At 37.0% G+C, this 25,673-nt stretch overlaps 1 protein-coding gene across 1 annotated transcript in view; it reads left to right on the forward strand.

Annotated features, from left to right (window-relative positions):
* The window catches only part of NECAB1 (N-terminal EF-hand calcium binding protein 1), a 292,307-nt gene that overhangs the window by 209,124 nt on the left and 57,510 nt on the right, over positions 1 to 25,673 (forward strand). The window contains exons 6-7 of the mRNA XM_065895521.1: positions 7,741 to 7,877; positions 20,658 to 20,779. Of these exons, the coding sequence (XP_065751593.1) occupies positions 7,741 to 7,877; positions 20,658 to 20,779 (259 nt within the window). The remainder of the gene's footprint in view (positions 1 to 7,740; positions 7,878 to 20,657; positions 20,780 to 25,673) is intronic.

Below are 25,673 nucleotides of genomic sequence, written 5' to 3' on the forward strand. Positions count from 1 at the left end.
CCAGTTTCCTTTTATTATTATTTATTTATTTAATTTATTTTTGGCTGCATCAGGTCCTGGTTGTGTCACATGGGCTCTTCATTGTGGCTCACGGGCTTCTCTCTAGTTATGCCGTGAGGATTTTCTCTTCTCTAGTTGTGGCACACAGGCTCCAGGGTGCATGGGCTCTGTAGTTTGTAGCATGCAGCCTCACTAGTTGAGGTGTGCAAGCTCAGTAGTTGTGGCATGCGGGCTTAGTTGCCCCGCGGCATGTGGGTGTTGAGTTCCCCAACCAGGGATCGAACCTGCGTCCCCTGCATTGTAAGGTGGATTCTTTACCACTGGGCCACCAGGGAAGTCCCCAGACCCAGTTTCTTAACTACCACACTATGTTGTCAGATGCACATGAATATGATCTGTGTCTTCATCTGTTATTAATCTCCAAGTTTGGGTTAACTCTATATATGTTCCCATTTTCATATCCACGCATATTTTCCTGAAATTCTACTTGTTTGAAGAGGGTTACTTTGAGGTTAATTTGGCATTGTTCTCTGAGCAAAGACATTCAAGGGGCCATATGTTCTTGTTAGGGGCTGCTGGTGTGAGACAGAGCAATAGAAGGAGCCAGAGGAAAGAAACCTACATGAAAAAAATCCTTGACAACTCCAGGATGAGACCTTTATAATGGAGTTTGTCAATTTAAAAGTCTTAAATAATATAACATCTCTACAGTATTTTCTGATTTCAAACTAGAAAATATCTAGTTATGATAGGATTTAGATTTTTTTAAATTTCTTGGTTATTTAATAACATTTTATTACAAAAATTAGAGCCTTGTTTCCTCTTTCACTAAACTGCAAAACTATAATTCTCTTAATACATGGGGATCTGCAGTTTGAAAATATTTTAATCTCTTGCTCTGTCTTCTAAGCTTTCCAAAGACCTATCTGGAATTAACCTCAGTTCATTTTTAAGGCACGTAATTAAGGACCAGATTTTTTTCTCAATTTTATAAGGATTAAACTTGATATGGTGTTCTCCTAGTTTAAAAAGTGTATCATTTAAAATGAAAGAGTACTGCGATTTATGTCTAAGGGTGTTCTGCCCATGTTTTGCTCCAAGAGTTTAATAGTGTCCAATCTTACATTTAGGTCTTCAATCCATTTCGAGTTTATTTTTGTGTATGATGTTAGGGAGTGTTCAAATTTCATTCTTTTACATGTAGCTGTCCAGTTTTCCCAGCACCATTTCTTGAAGAGGCAATCTTTTCTCCATTGTAGAGTCTTGCCTATTTTGTCACAGATTAGGTGACCATAGGTGTGTGGGTTTATCTCTGGACTTTCTATCCTGTTCCATTGATCTATATTTCTTTTTTTGGTGTTAGTACCATAATGTTTTGATGACTGTAGGCTTGTAGTACAGTATGAAATCAGGGAGCCTGTTTCCTCCAGCTCCATTTTTCTTTCTCAACATTGCTTTGACTATTCATCATCTTTTGTGCTTCCATACAAACTGTAAAATGTTTTATTCTAATTCTGAGAAAAATTCCATTGGTAATTTGATAGGGATTGCATTGAATCTGTAGATTGGGTAGTATAGTCATTTTCACAATATTGATTCTTCCAATCCAAGAACAGGGTATATGTCTCCATCTGTTTGCGTCATCTTTGATACCTTTCATCAGTGTTTTATAGTTTCCTGAGTACAGGTCTTTTGCCTCCTTAGGTAGGTTTATTCCTAGGTATTTTATTCTTTTTGGTGGGATGTTAAATGGGATTCCTCTTTCTGATCTTCTGTTGTTAGTGTATAGGAATGCAAGAGATTTCTGTCTATTAATTTTGTATCCTGCAACTTTACTGAATTTATTTATGAGCTCTAGTAGTTTTCTGATAACATTTTTAGGATTTTCTATGTATAGTATCATGTAATTGGAAACAGTGACAGTTTTACTTCTTCTTTTCCAATTTGGATTCCTTCTATTTCTTTTTCTTCTCTGACCGCCGTGGCTAAGACTTCCAAAACTATGTTGAATCATAGCAGTGAGAGTGGACATACTTGTCTTGTTCCTGATCTTAGAGGAAATGCTTTCAGTTTTTCACCATTGAGAATGATGCTTGCTGTGGATTTGTCATATATGGCCTTTATTATGTTGAGGTAGGTCCTACCTCCTAGAGTAATGAAAATAAAAACAAAAATAAACAAATGGGACCTAGTGAAACTTAAAAACTTTCTCACAGCAAAGGACACCATAAACAAAACAAAAAGACAACTCTCAGAATGGGAGAAAATATTTGCAAGTGAAGCAACCAACAAGGGATTAATCTTCAAAATATACAAACAGCTCATGCAGCTCAACATCAAAAAAACAAATAACCCAATCAAAAAATGGGTGGAAGATCTAAATAGATATTTCTCCAAAGAAGATATACAGATGGCTTAAAAGCACATGAAAAGATGTTCAACACACTAATTATTAGAGAAATGCAAATCAAAACTACAATGAGGTATCACCTCACACCAGTCAATGGCCATCATCAAAAAATCTACAAATAATAAATGCTGGAGAGGGTGTGGAGAAAGGGGAACCTTCTTGCACTGTTGGTGGAAATGTAAATTGATAGAGCCATTATGGAGAATAGTATGGAAGTTCCTTAAAAAACTAAAAATAGAACTACCATGTGATCCAACAATCCCACTCCTGGGCATATATCCAGAGAAAACCGTAATTCAAACAGATACATGCACCCCAATGTTCATTACAGTTATTGACAATAACTAGGACATGGAAGCAACCTAAATGTCCATTAACAGAGGAATGGATAAAGAAGATGTGGTACATATATACAATGGAATATTATTCAGCCATAAAGAAGAAGGAAATAATGCCATTTGCAGCAACATGGATGGACCTAGACATTGTCATACTGAGTTAAGTAAGTCAGACAGATAAAGACAGATATCATATAATATCACTTATATGTGGAATCTAAAAAGAAAGGGGACAAATGAACTTAACTACAAAACAGAAATAGAGTTACATATGTAGAAAACAACCTTATGGTTACCAGGGGGTAAGCCGGGGAGGGATAAATTGGAAGATGGGGGATGACATATACACACTAATATAAAATAGATAACAAATAAGGACCTACTGTATAGCACAGGGAACTCTACTCAGTACTCTGTAATGGCCTATATGGGAAAAGAATCTAAAAAAAAGGGTGTGTATATATATATATATATATATATATATATATATATATAACTGATTCACTTTGCTGCACACCTGAAACTAACACAACATTTTAAATCAACTATACCCCAATAATTTTTTTTAATAAAAATAATAAGATGAAAGCCTAAGAATGTTTAAAGAAATAGGACATAGATAATAGTGTAAGTCAGTTAGTATTTACAAAGTAACAGTTTGGAGGAAAGTAGGAAAAGAGAAAAAAACAGCACTATTTTTGTAAAAGTAAATTTTTTCCTGTTATAGAAGCTGGCACAGATGTCTCACACAACAGGTAGAGCAGCAGGAGCTTAGATTAAAAGGCAGTCAGAAGCAGTACCCCCTGCTAAGTGTGATTGTGTCTGATTTCATAAACAAGAAGACACTGAGATGGGTTGTCACTGACTTGATTAATTTTCAAGTAGGACAAATACAAACAGGGAAGACTATGCTCTCATTTTCATAATTAACTGAGATGATTCATAGTGGGTTAATAGCTAAGATTTCCACTCTTCCATCACCCAGATGGGAAAGAGCTTGCTTTCTGATGATGATCTGACAGTAAAAATGCACAGTCAGTCCTCTAAGAAACCTGATTTTCAAAGTACCATGCTTCTAATGCTAAGGATTTTACTTGAATGACTCCTAGCCTTGTTCCAGCTCCACACAAAGTAAATGCATGGACTGAAATATTTACATTCTGACTTTCCAAAGGCACAAATGGAAATATTAATGCTACTTTATTGACAATTTCCACTTGATTATCACTTGAACAATTATCAGTGAATTCAATGAACATTATTGGAATCTGAGAAACATGCTCTAAACCTTCATTTGCCCATATCCTTTTTAATAGACATGAAAGAATAACCTGTGTTTGGAAAAAGAGGCAGAATTTGAATATCAGGTACCATCTGTATGTTTTTTTTACTGCCTTATTAGTTCTTTCTACCAATCTCTCAGATTCCAGGTTTTGCCCAAAGGAATATGTGCCTTAAGCCAATATATCAGTGTTCTGGGAGTTCAGTATGCAAAGATCCCTTTCTGTACCTTCTCAGCCAACACATTTGTTGAGAATAAAAAGGGCAAGGCTTTGACATTTCCCAGCTTGTTATCTATTTAATTTTCCATCTGCTTCTTTTGCCACTGCCTTCCAAAGGAACATCTGCTGCATATCTGAGGGAAGGAAAGGAAGATTGGATCTAAGCCACCTGGGTCTACAGTCCTAAACCTTGGGATCCAGATTAAGGGAAGGGAAGAAGATGAACAAATGGTCTAGAAAATGAAATGAGGACAATCTGTTAAAAATAAAGCTGTATTTCTCTTTATTCTAGAGCCCACATGACTGGACAAGCTGCACAGCAGCATCTACCACCAGCAAGGGCTAGATGTGGGGGAAGGCATCTGGTAATTGGGGAGAGGCAAGAGGAGTTTCCAGAACTCAGACACTCCCTCTGGTGCCTAAATCTCCATGTGATTCCCTGTACCTCACGTAGTCTTTAAGCATTTAAGGATCAGCTGCTGTGAGCCAGGCTTTGTTCTGGGTATTCTGGAGGCAGAGATGATCAAGACATGTTAGTAAACAACATATTACAATATAAAATGATAAAATTATATCCTAGGTAAGGAAACGTTGTTACAAGAGCACACAGAGCGAAAGGATGTGTGCCTAACCCTGTGAAAAGAAATAGTGGTTCAAGAGGAGGAAAGGCAATACACAGATGATACCATGAGCTGAGTTTGGAATGATAAATATTAGAAAACAAGCTCTTTTTTCTCCTTATCATCAAGGGCAGCACGTAACAGCAACTCTTCATAATTGACTCAAAAACCTAATCCCCCAAAGCCTTAAACCCACCCACCACTCCTCTCAGTGTCAAGGCATCAACATTTCTGTCAAATGTACCATTTGGGTTGTGCCATCTCTTAATATTATCTGGAGAGTTACTAATGAGGATAACAAATTCTCAAGGTAAGATGCAAGTCTCAGCATAACAATTTCTTAATATGCTATGATAGAAAATGACAGAGTAGCTAGTTGACTGATTTTAACTGTCCTCAAAACTCTAACATCACCACAGTCTTTACATGCAAGACCAAAATAGCAAACACAATCAATTCTCAGTTAGCTTATCTGCAAACATTCAAGTGTTGGATGAGTATTTGCTCTGGGCACCATGGGGGCATACAGAAGAGTAGATCTTTGTGTCTCTGAAGCTAAAATCTAATCTCAGTGACCAGAGTGTTTAAATTGGATAACCCAAAAAACAAAATCTCCTTTCTATAGATAGTTCTGACATGACAAATATTTAACATTTAAATGAGAAAAGAATAAGGCCAATGTAGTGCTGCATAGCTCAATAAATGCATAGTTCTTTCACTTTTACCTGCTGTCCTCAAATAAGTACAATATCATTTGCTTTAGATTAGTGCAGTGTATACTGAGGTGCAGGTACAATTGGTATGATCTCTGACTACACAATTACATCTTCTCATTGTCTTAATACATTTTATTTTAAAAATATGCTTTAGCAAAATGGAATAACTGTGGGGAACGGATCAAACACAATTTTTTCCTGTCATCACGTTTCCTTTTCATCTCAAAGGAAAGCTTTACTCAATTTAAAAAAAAACACATTGAGAAATAATTTTTGAAACTTTTATTGCTGCTGAGTGGCAAGCTATTTGATCAAATTAAATATTTTGTATATTTTTTATCTTGAATTAGCTCACCAAAAATCCTAATGGCTATTATAGCATGTAATGTTTCATTTTATGGTTAGTTTGTTAGGTGGAGTTTAAAGACATTAAAATTTTTAATTTTTAAATAAGATATGGTGATAAGAAAATCTCCTGTGTTGTTCAGCTGCAAAAAAAATGAACTTAGAAAAGAGATTGATGATCGAAACCTTTTATGATTTCACATTAGGAAAGAAATGAAGTTTTCTACAACATTAGGTTGTTCCGTTAACAGAAGAAAAATAACAAAGTAACTTGTATCAGGAGTCCAGAAGCTCAATATTTCCTAATTTAGAATTGATAGAAGTACAGAATATTTTTGAGTTGGAATGTATGCCAGAGTGCTTAGTCTGATTTGTAAGTGAGAAAGCTGAGACCCAGAGAGATTAATTAAATCTTGTTTGCTTGGATTTGCAACCATGCCCCAAGATTCCCCAGCATGCTGTATTTCCTAGCATTATCTTGTCACCATCATTCCTTTCAGTTTTGTATTTTCAATCATGAGATAATCATGTTGTTTAGGAATGGAGCCAAATAAATCCTTTCCTTGGCTGAACTTTTGTCTATTGTTCCCACCTGAGACTCTAGGAAATCAGGTTTAGCTGGCTGGTCCCATGACCTGAAAAAGTGGTTCTGTCACCGTTTCATTCCATGCCAACTTGATTTTATTTTCTGCCTTGGTTCTCTCTAAGACTTTAGAAGGCAAGAGCGGGCTCCCCTGGTGGTTTAGTGGTTAAGAATCTGCCTGCCAATGCAGGGGACACGGGTTCGAGCCCTGGTATGGGAAGATCCCACATGCCACGGAACAATTAAGACCATGCGCCACAACTACTGAGCCTGCGCTCTAGAGCCTGCAAGCCACAACTACTGAGCCCATGTGCCACAACTACTGAAGCCCACGTGCCTAGAGCCCATGCTCCACAATAAGAGAAGCCACCACAATGAGAAGCTCACGCACCATAACGAAGAGTAGACCCCGCTCGCCACAACTAGAGAAGGCCTGTGTGCAGCAAAAAAGACCCAATGCAGCCAAAAATAAATTAATTAAATAAATAACTTTATAAAATAAAAAAGAAGAAGACAATAGCAACAAGTAGCACCATCCACAATCCACCTGTATACCTAGACTAAGTTTGGCAGGTATAGTGATTATGTTTCTGATGATCTCTGTGTAGACTTGGGGTTGTTTGAGTGAAGGTGCTTTTGTGGCTGAGGTGTTGTACTAGAAGTTAGATGCAGCTGAGCTTTGGGTAAATTTCCTGAAGGAGGGACGTAAGCAGATTTAGTAAAGTGTTTAAATATTCCAAGCCTAACATTTTCTGAATTTTGAAATAAAAACACATAAGTTCCTTTGGCTTCAGTGTAATACACATCAAGCATAATAAATACATCAAGAGGGAATTAAGCCAATTGTCAACATGTGAGTACATTTAGTTGGTAAGAGAAAAAAAAACACCCAGAATTAGTCACGATCCAAACTTTTCTCCAGGTAATTTTCTTCCTTTTCTACATATGTCTATTCCATAATTTGACTGGTTTTTGTCATTTTTTCTAATCTTGAAGCAGGTGCAATGGGATATGAGATATTCAAGTCATTTCTGCAGCTCTCTTATTCAACTTCTGGTGGGTAGATAGAATTCTGCCCCAACCTCCAGGACCCAACATGTTTTCTCTCCTCTTTGTCTATTTTTCTCAAGGATTAATCTGAGATTGATGGGTACATGGGGTGATAAAACACTCCTGGTTATTTTTTCCTACCATATTTCTAATTACATTTGTTTTGTCATCCTTAGGATTACCAAGAGGCTTCCAATTTGAAACAATTTGTAACTCGATTTTTATTGAAAGAGACCTTGAATCAACTGCAGTCTCTCCAGAACTCTCTGGAATGTGCCATGGAAATTACTGAGGAGCAAACTCGTCAAGAAAGGCAAGTTAAATGCTTTCATATGATGTCTCTTTAGTGACTCCATGTTTATGAAAGACCAGTTGAAGGGCATCATACTTAAACTAGTAAAAACTAAAAATGAGAATGAATAGATTTAAATGGAATGGCAGGGACCTCCAATGGATACTAGCCTTATATTTTCCTCTAGAAAAGACCATTCTCCTTTTTCTTTTACTATCCATCATTTATTCAACAAATTTTAATTGAGAATTTAATAGATGGAGAAGACTTTACAATTTGCTGTGATAATGTAAAGATACATTTTACAAAGTCCCAATTCTTAAGGAGGCTAAAATCTATTACATAAATATAATATGAACACTAAAACTATAATGCAAGTTATAAGTGATAAATACCACAGAGAAGGGGAAATATATTGCCAAGAGATTTCAGAAGAGTAAAAGATTTAGTATAGATAGACATGAAAGAGAGTTTTGTGCAGTTTCCTGATGACATTTGAGCTAATCTTCTTAATGAGTATACTTGAAAATACGGAAATGATGGAGAAAAATCTTACAGGCTCAGTGAATCTAGATACAGCAGGAGACTTGAGAATTCAATAAGCCTAATTATTTAAGGAAATAGAGAAAAGTGAATGATGGGAAAAACTTTCAAAATTCAATGCCACTGAGAAGATAAGTAATGATAATATAGTAGTTGTATAAATAATGGCACTAATGCTAAAGATAAACTTGAATTAGAAATGTGTAAAGCAGACATCAGAGTAATTCCAAACAACAGTTGGTAATTTCTTGAGTTATAATTTTTACCTTGCAAGCCAGAGAAGAGCTTGGCAAAACTCTTGCTTATGCAACAAATTTTTGCATGTGCAATGGCTTATCTAACTTCTGCATTTTAAGTTATAGAGAACCACACAGTAAGTTTTTTGAACAGGCTGATAAGAGACTTCTCAGTAGGCCAATTTTTTAAGACAAATTAATGGGTACATAATTATTAGGATGTAACAGAAAAACAGTGGAATTTTCAATTTTATGTTTATAATGTCAAAATGAGTGAGCACCACCAAATTCTAACAAAAAAGCCTGTAATCTCAGATCTAATGAGCTTGTGCAGCTGATGAACATTGATATGCACTCTCCAATGGATCTGCGTGGCATTTCACTTATAAACTTAGTAGTTTCTTCACTGTATTGGGTGATTCCATATCAAATGGCAAAGTGTAACAATTAGCTTTAGAGAAGCAACAACCCATCTCCTCAGGTTTGAACAGAGGATAACTGAATGTCTTGAAGTGCAATGAAATTGATTTAATGTTCCTGATGAGAAAATGAGGCCTGATTTGTTGTCTTTTGTTCAGGCTCTCTTGACGTAAAATGGATTGCCCATTTTTAGACTCAATCTTTTGCCACCTGAGAAGAGGCTTGAAAAAGGATTCTGTTCCCTTTCTTCACCTGCACTTTGGTTTTTATTTTCTATAGTCACCTTGTACAAATTTGCATTCTACATTCACCACCATAGAGTGAATGCATAATGAACAACTATTCCTTGTGTTAGGCCACAGGCTAGCCTTGAACTCCTGCGACTGATGCCAACAGCTGCACTGCAGCTGTGTTTAATGAGAAGGAGCATAAGAGTTTAAGGAAATTAGAAGACACTAGAGAATTAATGAATCTTTTATTTCTAGGTTTCTAGCTCAAAAACAGCTTAGAAGAATGGAAAATATTACAGATCTAATATCAGTTTGGGAGAGTGCTATTGAATAGAATTTGGCTAAGGCACACAGGGATGCCCAAATCTCACCACAAATCCACGATACTCTTCCCAGGGAGGTTTCTAGAAAAAAATACACAAACAAGCAAATAGAAAACAAAGTTCCATTATGGGTTTGTGCCTCTAATATCCAACATGAAGTCTCTGGTTACTCTGACTGAAGCATGTTTGTGTCCATAATATCCAATGTGAAGTCTCTGATTACTCTGACTGAAGCATGCGAATTAGACCCAAGCATACAGGGACTCTATCTCTGTTCCCAAGGCTCCATCTTCCTATCAGCTAGCCACCAGAAACCAAAGTGAAGAGAGCCCCAGGGGCCTCATCATTGGAAAAAAGACAGAGAGAAGAAAGATGGCTGCCCTTTTCCCTATGATATCAAATAAGAAACCAGTGAAGGAGCCTCATAGGGAGATAAGACCTGAATTGGATCTTTTGGGTAGATTTAATGGCAGAATGATATCTCCCTGAAGGGAGGGGTGTCCTCATCTACGCTATATTACCCATCTTCTCTCATCTGGCTAACTCATCCTCCTAGTTTGTTTGGTCTCTGTTTGGACAGAACCTTCTCTAGGAAGCTTTCATTGCTCTCAAAACAGAATTTTATACCTACCTCCCACTCCACTACTCCCGTTAGTACCCTCTACTTATATCTACTTACGATCTCAGTTCCTTAATTATCTCTCCCATTAGACTTTGAGTTTCTAGATGGCAGGGACTTTTTCTTGTTTCCCTATACCTGGCACAGCTACATGTTAAATATATAAAACTGAATAAATCAAAGGGGATTCCAGGTAAAGGGAGCCATATAGAAGAGCAGTGGATATGGACCTGGGACAGTGGAAAGACCAACTTACCTGGAATCTAGGGTCAGGATAGGTCTTCAAAGCTAAACAGATGCATTTAGACTTCATATGATCAGAGATTATCATTGGTGGTTGTAAATAAAGGAGAAATATAGTAAAAATGGAGTTCAAGGGAAATAGTCTCACAGTAGTATGTAGTAAAGATTTGGAGGAGAAGAGAAGAAGCTCAGAGAGGAGAGGTCAAATAAGTATATCCAAAAATTCATTAGTGTTTTTATACCATAAAGGAAGATTCCATGAGGCTCTGCAGTCAAAAGTTGCACAGATATCTTTAAAAATTCCACATTTGTAATAATTTGTTTCCTCTCAGCATCAATATTACTTTGGGGCTTAACACTTGTGAAACCTAAGGATACAATGACTTGCTGAAATATAGAAAAAATTGAGAAGTCATCTATTCCAGCTATCAACCCCAAGGAGGAATCACACAATATCATTCATCCTGCAGTAATGAGTTAGACATGCTGTGTTGAGCAAAATGTCTGTGTGTATTCATGTGAAAATGGCAATTCAGAAAGAAGAGATGCATACAGCTAGAATGCCACAGAAGTGAGATTTTTCAGATGGCGTTCTATAGCACTCTTTATATCTGCCCTGGCCAGCTGGCTAAATGGAAGCCACTTTAATCCCATGTCTTTTGAAAGTACCTAATAGATGACAAGAATTATCATTACTTTATACTAAAGTTTTCCTCTAGAGGACCCTTGTCTTCTTATGTAAACCTTTCTTCCTCAAACAAACTAGGTTTCTAGGAACACAGTTTAATTATATGTGAATTTCTTTTTTATAATGAAATCTGAAAGTTTGTTCTATTTTCCAAAGTTGTTCTTTATTCAGAAAAACAACTAATTCCTTCTGGCTTGGAAGTTATTTTTCTCCTTTTCATGGTTGTTTATTACAGAAGTAAGGGAAGGCTTTAATTTCACATATAGGTGATTATAAAGTTCAGACAACTTAAATTCCCTTATCTTGAACATAAAGAAGGAGTGCTCTAAATCACTTCCTCCTATGTAGTAAAGATTTGGGAGAGAGGAGAAGTTACTAGAAAGTTGATTTTTTTTTTAATATGCCATAGGAAAATATAGAGGGAAGTGTAGTTAGATTGGAGAGTAAACATAGAATATTAGTTTTGCTCCCTCCCTAAACCCTTCAAAAATGGCATTAAGAGTGTCTGGATAAAAAGGAGTCATAAACCCACAAAGATAAGAAGGGTAGAAGAAAAATGATATAGAAGCTTGGAACGTGAAAAGAAGGTGAATCTAGCGGTAACTGATTTAGAAGATCTGAGAAAGCTGAAACATAAGCAGGTAGTGTAAGAAGCCAAGATGCAATCCAGCTGGTATCACAAAACCTCAGAAAGCCTCAAGAATTAGCTTCACCATGTGCAACTGATAGTGGGGATGAAAGTGAGGTTGACATATTGTTGAAAGCTCCACCCAAAGCTTTATATTGACTGCCTCTCCCCAACCCTTGAGGAAGCCTAGAGGTATACTCTCTGGAGTAGGTGAACAGATTTACACTGGCACAACTGGGTGTCAGAGCACAATTCTAAAAAATGAGGCATTAAGTGAAAGTCTCCGTACTGAACAGTGAGATTTGAAACCCCCTCAGAATCCTATGTTCCCAGAGGACTGGCAGTTGGGCTTATTCCCTCCAGTTGGGACCTCCTTCTTTTAGCGATCTCATCAGTCTTAGAGAAAATACTTAAAAGTACTGGGAGTCAGTGTCCTCCAATGAACAGGCCAAGCCAGGCCACCCTACAATGGAGGATGCAAGTTGGCAGTCCCCAACATACACATATAGATTCCAATAATTCCTGTGGTTCCTTCCTCTGAGATAAGCAGGGACAACCAAGAGAACAAGTCAAACACAAGAAACAAAACTTGAAACAGAAATATCAAGGGAGCAGAAAACTTCAGAAAGTAAATCATCAATACCCTCAAAAATCAGAGAAGATACTGCATTTATGAATTAAGGGCAGGATGTTATTTTAAAAAAAGAATATTGAAAGCACAGAAAACAGTTCTTGGAAATTCTGATTGTAGAAATGAAAACCTATGAGGAATATTTGGAGATAAAAGTGTGATGACATTTTCTAGAAATAGAACACAGGAGAGACATTATCAAAGAAATAATTTTCAGAACAAGGACATGAGTTTCCAGGTTGATAGAACAGACTAAGAGCCATTATAATGAATAATAAAAGTCACACGCCAAGTCATGCCATTTTGAAATTTCAGAATACTGGAGATGAAGAGAAGTGTCTAAAAACTCCCAGAGAGAAAAACCCAAATGATAAAGAAAACACTATATTTTTCAATAATGAGACTGGAAGCTAAAATTCAATCAAGCAACTTCTTCAAAATTTGAATGGAAAAGATTTGCAACCTAAAATTCTTTACTCCATAAAACCACTAATAATGCTGGAGGAAAAATTAAAGTATTTTTATACATGCAGTGTCTCAAGAATTTTGCCTCTCATGGTATTCCATTTCTTATGAAGCAATTGGAGGCATTTTCTCTCCAAAACAAAGGAATAAACTAAAAGAAAAATGAAATCCAGTTTAAAAAAAAAAGAAAGATAAAGGCAGAGGTGGGGTGGGGAGGGAGAATCCAAAATAGGAGAGAGGCTAAAGGAATCTTATTTTGGGTGGGGGGGGTTGCATATAACAGAGGGTGAAAAGTGGCTTAATCACATAAGAGCTTATTATTTCCTGCTAAAGAGCCTGGTGGTGGGCAGTCTAAGGCAAGCATGGCAGCTCTACAGATTTATCATAGATTTCCTGTCTTTTTCACATCTTCATACATGACTTTCATTTGCAAGTTTACCTCATGCCAAAGCTGGTTGTTGGAATTCCAGATACCATGTTCATATTCCAACCAAGAAAGAAGTATAAGGAAAGAATAGGCAGCCTCTCAGCTCAATTCTTCCTTTTAAACAGCCTTCCTGGAAGTTCCTTACATTTCCATGTATATATCTTTGGCCTGAGCTTTTCATATAGGGAATTTGATACCTAAAGCCTAAAACTGAAAAAGAAAGGGATAGCAAAAAGTTCACCACAATAAGTCTAGTTACCATCTGTCACCATATTATTATTACAATATTGAATATATTCCCCATGCTGTACATTTCATCCCTGTGACTCATTTATTTTGTAACTGGAAATTAGTAATTCTTAATCTCCCTCACCTATTTCACTCTTCCCATCTCCCCTCCCCTCTGGCAACCACCAGTTTGTTCTCAGTAACTATGAGTCTATTTTGTTATGATTGTTCATTTTGTTTTTGAGATTGCATATATAAGTGAAATCATATGGTCTATCTTTCTCTGACATACTTCACTTAGCATAATTCTTTTTTGATGACTGAGGAATATTCCATTGTGTGTGTGTGTGTGTGTGAATATATATATATATAAACACAAATATATATACATATGTATGTATATATATACACGTATGTCATATATGTAAATAGACACACACAGACACACACACATATCCATTCATCTACTGATGGACACTTAGGTTGCTTCCATATCATGACTATTGTAAAAAAAAATACTGCAATGAACACAGGGGTGTGTATATCTTGTCAACATTTTTAAAAATTAATTTATTTATTTATATTTTATTTTTGGCTGTGTTGCGTCTTCATTGAGGTGAGCGGGGGCTACTCTTCATTGCTGTGCACGGGCTTCTCATTGCAGTGGCTTCTCTTGTTGTGGAGCATGGGATCCAGGCATGCAGGCTTCAGTAGTTGTGGCTCATGGGCTCAGTAGTTGTGGCTCACAGGCTCTGGAGAGCAGGCTCAGTAGTTGTGGTTCATGGGCTTAGTTGCTCCATGGCTTGTGGGATCTTCCCGGACCAGGGCTCAAACCCACGTCCCCTGCATTGGCAGGCAGATTCTTAACCACTGTGCCACCAGGGAAGTACCTCTTTTCAACTTTTCAAATTATAGTTTTTTTTCCTTTGGAAAAACATTCAGATGTGGAATTGATAGATCATATGTAGTTCTATTTTTAATTTTTTGAGGAGCATCTATAATGTGTTCCATAGTGTCTGTACCAATTTGCATTCCCACCAGCAGTGCACGAGGCCCCCCTTTTCTCCACAACATTACTAACAGTTGTTTATTGTTGCCCTTTTGATAACAGCCATTATGAAGGGTGGGAGGTGATATCTCATTGTGATTTTGATTTTCATTTCCCTGATGATTAGTGATGTTGAGCATCTTTTTGTATGTCTGCTGGCCATTGCTATGTCTTCTTTCAAAAAATGTCTGTTCAGGTCCTCCACGCATTTTTATTGACTTGTTTGATTTTCTGATGTTGAGGAGTTGTACGAGTTAGTTGTGTATTTTGGATATTAACCCCTTATTAGTTATATCATTTTCAAATATCTTCTCCCATTCAGTAGGCTGCATTTTCATTTTGTTGATAGTTCCCTTCACTGCACAAGTTATTTAGTTTGATGCAGTCCCATTCGTTTATTTTTCATTTTGTTTCTCTTGCTGAGGATACAGGTATGAAAAATCTTGCTAAGAATGATGTCAAAGAACTTACTGCCTATGTTTTCTTCTAGGAGTTTTATAGTTTTGTGTCTTGCATTTAAGTCCTTAAACGATTTTGATTTTTCTTTATTTTTCTTTTTGGTATATGGTGTTATAAAGTAGTCCAGTTTGATTCTTTTGCATGCAGCTGTTTTCCCAACATTTATTGAAGAAGCTGTCTTTTCTGCCATTGTATATTCTTGCCTCCTTTATCCTAGGTTAATTAGTCATGTAAGGGTGAGTTTATTTCTACCTCTCTATTCTGCTCCATGATCTAGCTGTCTGTTTTTGTGCCAGTACAATATTGTTTTGATTACCATAGCTTTGTAGTACATTTTGAATTCAGAGAGCATGACACCTCCAACTTTGTTCTTCTTTCTTAAGATCGTTTAGGTTATTCGGGGTCTTTTGTGTTTAAATACAAATTTTAGAATTATTTATTTTAGCTCTGAGAAAATTACCATTTTTATTTTGATAGAGATTGCACTGAGTCTTTATATTTCCTTGGGTAGTATGGTCATTGTAACAATATTAATTCTTCCAATCATTGAGCACAGTATATCTTTTCATTTGTGTTATCTTCAGTTCATCAATATCGTACATCTTTCTGACTAGTACTTTTACCTCTTTGGTTAGATTTATTCCTAGAAATTTTAATCTTTTTGATACAATTGTAATAAATGGGCTTGTTTTCTAAATTTCACTTTCTGATAGTTTGTTGTTAGTATATAGAAACATTGTTAGTGTATAGATTTCTGTATAGTATTTTTTTATCCTGCAAATTTACTAAGTTCATTTATTAGTTCTAGTAGGTTTTCTGGTGGCATCTTTAGGATTTTCTATATATAATATCATGTCATCTTCAGTGAAAGTTTTCCTTTTTTCTTTACAATTTGGATTCCCTTTTTGTCTGATTGCTTTGGCTAGGATTTCCAATACTATATTGAATAGAAGTTGTGAGAGTGGGCATCCTTGTCTTGCTCTTGATCTTAGAGGAAATACTCTCAGCTTTTCACCATTAAGTATGATGTTAGTTGTGGGTTGTCATATATGGCCTTACGTTGTTGAGGAATATTCCCTTTATATCCACTTTCTGGAGAGTTTTTATCGTAAATGGTTGTTGAATTTTGTTAAAAGACTTTTCTGCATCTATGAGATGATTATATGAATTTTATTCTTCAATTTCTTAATGTAGTGTATCACATAGATTGTTTTGATATTGAATTATCCTTACATACCTGGGATAAATACCACTTGATCATGGTGTATGAGTCTTTTGTTGAATTTAGTTTGCTAATACATTGTGAAGGATTTTTGCTTCTATGTTTATCAGTGATATTGGCCTGTAATTTTCTTTTTTCAAGGTGCCTTTGGCTGGTTTTGGTATCATGGTGATGCTGGCTTCATAGAATGAGTTCAGAAGGTTAACTTCCTCTGCAAATCTTTAGAATAGTTTGAGAAGGATTGGTGTTGATTCTTCTTTAAGTGTTTGCTAGAATTCACCTGTGAAGCCATGTGGTCCTAGACTTTTGTTATTTGGGAGGTTTTTGGGTTTTTTTGATTGCTGATTTAATTTTATTACTGGTAATTTGTCTGTTTATATTTTCTATTTTTTCCTGATTCATACTTGGGAGACTGTATGTTTCTAGAATTTGTCCATTTCTTTTAGGTTTCCCAATTTGTTGGCAAGTATTTGTTCTAGTAATCTCTTAGTGGTCCTTTGTGTTTCAGTGATGTTAGTTGTAGCTTCCCCCCCTTTTTTTTCTTCTGATTTTATTGGTTTTATTGATTTGGGCCCTCCTTTTTTTCTTGATGAGTCTGGATTAAGGTTTATCAATTTTGTTTATCTTTTCAAAGAACCAGCTCTTACAAGTTCCTTAGTATTATTGTATTACTGTCAATTTCTCCTTTTATGTTTGTTAATATTTGCTGTATGTATTTAATTGCTCCTATGTTGGGTGTGTATACATTTACATTTGCTATATCTTTTTATTTAATTGATTGTTTTATCATTATGTAATGTCCTTCTTTGTCTCTTTTTTACAATCTTTGTTTAAAGTCTATTTTGTCTGATGTAAGTACTGCTAACCCAACTATCTTTTCATTTCCATTTGCATGGAATACTTTTTCCATCCCTTCACTTTCAGCATCTGTATCTTTAGATAAGAAGTGAGTCTCTTGTAGACAGCATATACAGGTCTTGTTTTTGTTTTTTTTTTTAATCTATTAGGCCACTCTCTGTGTTTTCATTAGAGGATTTAGTTCATTTACATTTAAAGTAATTATTCATAGATATGTACTTATTGCCATTTTGTCAATTGTTTGGGGGTTTTGTATAGTTCTTTTTAGTAACTTAGCTCTTTCGCTATTTTCCCTTTTGATTTGATGACTATTTTAATGCTATGTTTGGATTCCTTTCTTTATTGTGTGTGTATATCTCTTTATAGATTTTTGGTTTGTAGTTCCCATGGCATTTATATATAATAACCTATATATATCTGTGATTATTTAAACGTGCTGATCTCTTAAGTTGAAACACATTCTAACAACAATGCATTTTTACTCCCCCTGCCACATTTAATGTTTTTGACTTCATATTTTATATACTTTTCTTTTGTAAATCTCTTAACTACTTATTGTGGTTATAAATGATTTTACTACTTTTGTCCTATAACCTTATTACTAGCTGTATAAGTGGTTGATCTACCACCTTTACTGCATATTTTCCTTTACCAATGAGATTTTCTTTTCATAATTTTCATATTTCTAGTTGTGGTCTTTCCTTTTTCACTTAGAAAAGTCCCTTTAACATTTGTTGTAAAGCTAGATTAGTGATGCTGAACTCTTAGGTTTTGCTTGTCTGTAAAACTCTTTATCTCTCCTTCAAATATGAATAATAGCATCGCCGGGTAGAGTCTTCTTGATTGTAAGTTTTTTCTTTCATCACTTTAAATGTATCTTACCACTTGCTTGTGGCCTGAAAAGTTTCTGCTGAAAAGTCAGCTGATAGTCTTATGGGAGTTCCCTTGTGTATAACTAGTTGCTTTTCTCTGGCTGCTTTTAAGATTCTCTTTTTATCTACAATCTTTTGCCATTTAAATTACAGTTTGTCTTGGTGTGGATCTCTTTGAGCTCATTTTGTTTGGGATCCTCTATTCTTACTAGACTTGGATGTCTGTTGTTTTTTCTCAGATTATAGAAGTTTTTAGCCTTTATTTCTTCAAGTAAGTTTTCTTCCTCTGTTTCTCTTTTCCTTCTGGGCCCTCTGTAATGGTAATGTTAGTTACCTTGATGTTGTCCCAGAGGTCTCTTAAACTATTTTCATTTTCTAAAATTATTTTTCCTTTTTTCTGTTCAGCCTTGGTGATTTCCACTACTCTGTCTTCCAGGCACTGATCCATTTCCTCCTGTATCATCTACTCTACTCTTGATTCCCTCCATGTATTTCTATTTAAGTTATTGTATTCTTCAGCTGTGTTTAGTTTTTTTATCTAACTGAAATTTCTCACTGTGTGCATCCATTCTTCTCCTGAGTTTGTTGAGCCTCTTTATGATTATTAGCTTGAACTCTTTTTTGGGTAGTTTGCTTATCTCCACTTTGCTTAGTTCTTCTTCTGGGGTCTTATCTTGTTCCTTCGTTTGGAATATATTCCTCTGTCACCTCATTTTGCCAAATTCTTTGTTTTATTTCTATGTATTAGGTAGGTCAGTTATGTTTCCTGATCTTGAGGAAGTGGACTTCTATAGGAGACATCATATTGGGCCTGGCAAAACACTTCCCTCTGTTCACCAGAACTATATACTCTAGGCATACCCACTATGTGGGCTGCATGGGCCCTTCTGTTATAGTGGGACCAATTACTATGGGTGTACTGGCAGGTGGGGCTTTTCTCTGGCCCAGTTGGCTACTAGACCCAGCTTCATAGTAGCTGATGGGCAGGGCCAGGTCCCAGTGTGGCTAGCTGCATGGTCTGGGGAGTCCCAGGGCTGGTGCCAGTTCACTGTTGGGCAGCATTTGGGCTTCAGGGCAGATAGCTGTGTGGTCCAAGGTACCTGGGACTGGGACAGGCCAGGTCCTGCGGCAGATGGTGGGAAGAGCTGGGTCTCTTGTGGCTGGCTGCTGGGTTTGTGGTTCCCAGGATGGATGCCAGTTTGCTAAAGTACAGGTAAACCCCCAGCACTAATATGCGAGAGGGAGGATTCCAAAATGGTGCTTGCCAGCACCAGTGTCCTTGTGGTAGAGCAGGTTCCTAAAAAAGGTTGCTACCACTCTCTGTGTCCCCAGGGAGAGTTGCAGTTACCTCCTGCCTCTCTGGGAAGCTCTCCAAGATCAGCTGGAGAGCTTGGGTATGACCCAGGATTCTTTTAAATTACTCTTTCACTGTGGATCTCAGATTGTGTGAGATTTTGTTTGTACCCTTTAAGAATGGAGTCTCTGTTGCCTACAGCCCTCCAGGTCTCCTGTATGCAAGCACCACTGGCCCTCAAAGCCAGATGTTCTGGGGGCTCATCTTTCCAGTAAAGAACCCCAGGCTTGGGAGCTCAATGTGGTAGTTGGACCCCTTGCTTCTTGGCAAGAACCTCTGCAATTGTGGTTTTCTTTCTCTTTGTGGGTTGCCTACCTAGGGGTGTGGATCTTGACTATACTGCATCTCCATTTGTCCCACCCATCTTATTGTGGTTCCTTTAGTGGTGGAAAATCTTTTCTTTTAGTCTTCAGATTGTTGCTGTCAATAGTGGCTCTGTAAATTGTTGTAAGTTTGTTGTGCCCATGGGAGGAGGTGAGCTCAGAGTCTCCCTACTTTACCATCTTGGTCACACCTCCCCAAGAGATAGTATTGTTATATATAGATAAACACAAATAAACACTTGTTGAAAAGTGTTGTCTTTGTATAAGGAGAATGAGGGCACAATATGGTGAAGGGGAGAACCTGTTTGTAGAAAAAGGTTTATAGAATTATTTGACTTTTTAACTATATGGATATTTAGCTTTGATTTAAACAGTTAAGTTAAAAACTGAATAAAAGGAAAAACAAACTCCATAGGTGTTCTCAAACTAAACAAAATACTGTGGAAGTGTACAAATAAGCATTCTTTCCATTGATAATTTGGGCAATAAAAGAAACTAGTTTTTCTTAAATTACAAATCAAGGTATGATTTTTTACTCAAACTTTTAAATTACAAGAATAAAAAAAGCCCAATGTATTTTCTTTTTTTTTCTGCTTAATAACTTTAAAAATAATTTATTGAAGTATAGTTGATTTACAATGTTGTGTTGGTTTCAGGTGTACAGCAAAATGATTCAGTTTTATATATATATATATTTTTTTTTCTTTCTCAGATTCTTTTCCTTTATAGGTTATTACAAAATATTGAGTTTAATGAGAGGAGGTGAGCTCAAGGTCCTTCTACTCTGCCATGTTCCCCCCTCTTTTCCTTAGTTTCACTTATAATGTCAAATTACCAGCTATCTCTAGACCATGTTGCCAAGCCATAGTTCTCATAAGTTTTCATTTCACTACACTAGAAAATATTTGTGTCTGATCTTTGAAGATGTGGTTAAATCTGAGGTTTAATATTAACTGAGGTTAAATATTGTCTTTGTTGTTCAAGACAAGGGCCAACCAAACCAGAAGTCCTGTCGATTCAATGGCCTGGAAAACGATCAAGTCGTCGAGTCCAGAGACACAAAAGCTTCTCCCCCAACAGCCCTCAGTTTAATGTCTATGGTGCAGGTAATGAAACTTTGTCATTTTTCTTGAAGTTGACTCAATTGTATCTTCATATTGACTTGTTTAAAAAGGACCAAAAGGCAGCTAAAACAATAATAATGGAATGCTTTTCTTACACCGAACAAGTTTGTCTGAAACCAAAGTGGTAAAGAGTCTAAGATATTAAGAACTAAGGTGGTGATCCTAATCATCAGTTCTGTCAGAATCCTAGCCGTTGTACTTGGACAGTACACAGAGACATGTTGGGTAGGGAAGAAAGTGACTCAATCACCTAATATGTGAAAGACTTAAGACCTATAGAAATCATCATCATCTCCAAGCAAAGAGGTGCCCTTTAGTCTGCACCCTAATCCCAGATTCCCAAGCCTGGTTAAGCATACTCTAAATTCATTTTAGGAAAAGGTTATTGCTTCCTTTCATAACAGGACTAAATTTATAGTGGCTTTTGAAGTGCATAATGTAGTATATGATTTATGAGACTGAGACCTCAATAATATTCATTAGGTCACCATATTTTAACCATGTAATTTATATTAATTACTTTAAAATACTTTGAAATATAAAAACATATGTTGTTAAGTAGAGTAATTTTTATAAAGTATGAATATATATGCATATGTATGTATATATGTATCTGTATGTACCTGCACATATCACTTGAACATGTCATTTTAACATAAATTAATATTTAAATATCTACCATTTCAGAAAATCAATGTATAGATATAGTCTGTATTTACACAGATTGTACTTGAAAGATTTCAAAGTGCTTTCTTGAACACTGTCTTATTTTATCCTAACACCTTATAAGATAGATGTTAGTATCTCCATCTCCCCAGAAAGTAAAGCTATTTGTCTAGGGGTAATGGATCATTAGTCATTTTTTACAGTGAAACAACCTCAAAATCTCAGTGATTACAACTGGAAATATTTGGTTCTTTTCTCTCATGGGTCTATGTTTGACTGTGATTTGAGTGATCTCAGCTGGATGTGGCTCCAGCTTGTAGGTTGGATTCAGCTCTACTCCTCATGTAGCTTCTTAGGATCAGGGACTACTTGGGGTAATATCTTCTCTTGGTCAGTATCAAAAGTACAGGAAAAATCATGAAGCTCATTTAGAACCATTGTAGGAGTGGCCACGATGGTGGAATAGGAAGACACTGAGCTCACCTTCTCCCATGGTCACATCAGAATTACAACTATTTACAGAGCAACTATTGATGAGAAAGACAAGAAGACTAGCAGAAAAGATATTCTGCAACTAGATACATTAAAAAGAATCACAACAAGATGGGTAGGAGGGGCAGGGAAGTGGTATGGTCAAGATCCATATACCTAAGAGGGTGACCCACAAATGAAATGATAATTACAATCACAGAGCTTCTCCACAAGTGAGCAAGGGGTTCAAGCCCCACATCAGGGTCTACAGCTTGGGGTTATGTACCAGGAAATCAAACCCCCAGACATTTGACTTTGAAGGCCAGGAGGGTTCACCTTGGGGAGAGCCAGAAAGCTGTAGGATATAGAGACTCCACTCTTAAAATGTGCACAAAAATTCTCACATGCTCTGGGATACAGGTAAGAAGTAGTGACTTGAAAAGAGAATGGGTCAGACCTACCTGCTGATCTTGGAGAGCTTCCTGGAGAGGCAGGAAGAAACTGTAACTCATCCTGGGGACATAGACACTGGTGGCAGCTATTTTGGGGAGCTCATTCTACCACAAGGACGCTGATGATGGCAGGCACCACTTTGGAATCCTTCTTCTAGCTAATTAGTGCTGAGACCTGTCCCTGCCCACCAGCTTGTGAGCACTAGAACTAAGACGCCTCAAGACAAGCAGCTAGTCAGGTGGGAACACAGTCTCACCCACCAGCAAGCTGGTTGACTTAAGAATCCCTGAGTCCACAGTGGCTCCAGGACCCAACCCTATTCACCAGAGGGCTCAGGACCTGGCCACACCCACCAAAGCACTGGCACTAGCCTCAAGAAATCACAGGGCCCCACAGTCTGCCATCAGGACCCAACCTCATCCACAGTGGGTTGACACCAAATCTGGGAAACCCCCCCACCAGGGGTCTGCAGCCAGAGACCCTGAGACATAGTTCTACTGACCAATGGGCTGGCACTAGCCCTAGGACTAGCCTCACCCACCATTGAGCAGGCACCAGCCCCAGGATCCCCTGGGACTTAGGCCCACCCACCAACAAGCCTACACATCAACTCTGGTACCCTCAGGACCCAGGATTCAGAGACCCTGGAACCCGGGTCTGCCCACCAGTGAGCTGGAATTAGGATTGGTATGCTCAAGGCCTCATTACAGCCCACTAGTAAGCTGACTCCAACCCTTTAGGCCTCGGCTCTGAGACACCAGCTCTGAGACACCTTGAACCCCTCAGCCAGCTGCCCTGGGATCCAGCCCCACTCACGAGCAGGCTGACACCAGCTTTGGGACACCCTGGACCCTGCAGCAAGCCATGTCTGGAACTTGTCTCATACACGAGTAGGGCAAGACTAGATCTGGCACCTGTGACCCTACAGCCACCCACCCCAGCACCAAGATCCACCTGCCACTGGTCCAGCACTAGCCCCAGGAATCCCAGGACACTGTGGTCAGCCATGTCATGACCAGTCCTTGCCCACAAGTAGTTGGCATCCTCTGCCCATGGCAAGGCCTGGCAATCAACCAGACAGGGGCTAGCCACACCAACCAGATCAGCCACAGTAGTCAGTCAGCCAAAATGGAAGGACCCACACAACACAAAAATGGGGCACTCCTAAAGCATGTAGCTCTGGTGACCATAGAGGAGTGCACCACAGGTACACATAGGACATCTTCTACAAAAGGACTCCTCTTCAAAGTCAGGAAATGTAACAAACCTACCAAATACTTAGAAATAAAAACAGCAAATTGGGCAAAATGAGGTGATAGAGGAATTAGTCCCAAATGAAGGACCAAGATAAAACTCCAGAAGAAGAACTAAGTGAAGTGGAGGTTAGTGATGTATCTGATAAAGAGTTCAAGTTAATTATCATAGAGATGTTCAAAGAACCTGAGAGAAGAGTTTGGATAAACAAAACAGAGGGAAATGTCAGAAGTCAGAAGTTTTTACAAAGAGATAGAAAATGTAAAGAAGAACCAAACAGAGATGAAGTATACAAAACTGAAATTAAAAATGCACTAGAAGGAATTAAAAATGCACTAGAAGGAATCAACAATAAGTTGGATACTACAGAGGAACAAATCAGCAAGCTGGAAGACAGAGTAGTGAAATCACTCAAGCTGAATGGAAGAAAGGAAAAAAAAGAAATAGAACTATTTATGAGACCACTGGGACTACATCAAGTGTACTAATATTTGCATTATAGGGGTCCCAGAAGACAATAGAGAGAGAGAAAGAGAAAGAGGCAGAGAACATAGTTGAACACAGTACTGACACCTTCCCTAATTTGGGAAAGGAAACAGTAATTCAGGTCCAGGAATGACTGAAAGTTCCAAACAGGTTCAACCCAAAGTGACACACTGAGAAGCATTATAATAAAATGGCAAAAATTAAAGATGAAGAGACAATATTAAAAGCAATAAGGGAAAAGCAACAAATTACATATAAGGGAACTCCCATAGGCTCTCAGCTTACTTATCAGCAGAAACTCTGCAGGCCAGGAAAAGTGACATGATACATTTAAAGTGATGAAAGGGAAAACCTGTAAACAAGAATACTCTATACAGCAAAGCTTTCATTCAGATTTGAAGAAGAGATCAAAAGTTTTACAACAAGAAAAAGCTAAAAGACAGCATCACCACCAAGCCAGCTTCACAAGAAATGTTAAAGGGACTTTTCTAAGCAGAAAAGAAAAAGCCACAACTAGAAATATGAAAATTATGAAAGGAAAAATCTCATTAGTAAAGGGAAATATATAGTAAGATAAATCAACCACATATAAAGCTAGTAGGAAGGTTAATGGATAAAAGTAGTAAAATCATCTATATCCACAATAGTTAGGGGATATAAAAAACAAAAATGTAAAATATGATGTCAAAAACATTAAATGCGGGCATGGGAGTAAAAATGCAGAGTTGTTAAAATGGGTTTGAACTTAAAAGATTAACAACTTTTAATAGTCACGGATATATATATATATATATATATATATATATATCCGTGACTATTTAAAATCACCTATATATATATATATCAATATATCAGTATATATATATATATATATATATATATATATATATATATATATATATATAAACTCATGGAAACCACAAGCCAAAAATCTATAATAGATGTACACACAAAAAAAGAGAAAGGAATACAAACATAACATTAAAGATCAAATCACAAGGGAAGTCATCAAATCATAAGGGAAGGGAGCAAAAAAAAAAGAAGTAAGGAACAAAAAAGAACTTTAAAAATCCCAAAACAATTGACAAAATGGCAATAAGTACACACCAATTGATAATCTCTTTAAATGTCAATAACTAAGTGCTCCAATCAAAAGGCATAGAATGGCTGCTTGGAAACCAAAACAAGATCCATATGTATGCTGCCTATAAGAGACTCACTTCAGATCTAAAGACACAGACAGACTGAAAATGAGGGGATGGAAAAAAGATATTCCATGCAAAAGAAAATGCAAAAAAACCTAGGGTAGCAATACTTATATTAGACAAAGTATGCTTCAAAAAAAAGACTGTAAAAAGAGAAAAAGAACATTACATAATGATCAAGGGATCAATCCCAGAAGAAGATATAACAAGAGTAAATATATATAAACCCAACATAGGACACCTAAATATGTAAAGCAAATATTAGCAGACATAAAGGGAGAAATTGATGATAATACAATAATACTAGGGGATGACTTAAACACCCTATTTACATCAATGGA

The sequence above is a fragment of the Phocoena phocoena genome, chromosome 17, assembly GCF_963924675.1.
Source record: "Phocoena phocoena chromosome 17, mPhoPho1.1, whole genome shotgun sequence".
Taxonomy (NCBI): domain Eukaryota; kingdom Metazoa; phylum Chordata; class Mammalia; order Artiodactyla; family Phocoenidae; genus Phocoena; species Phocoena phocoena.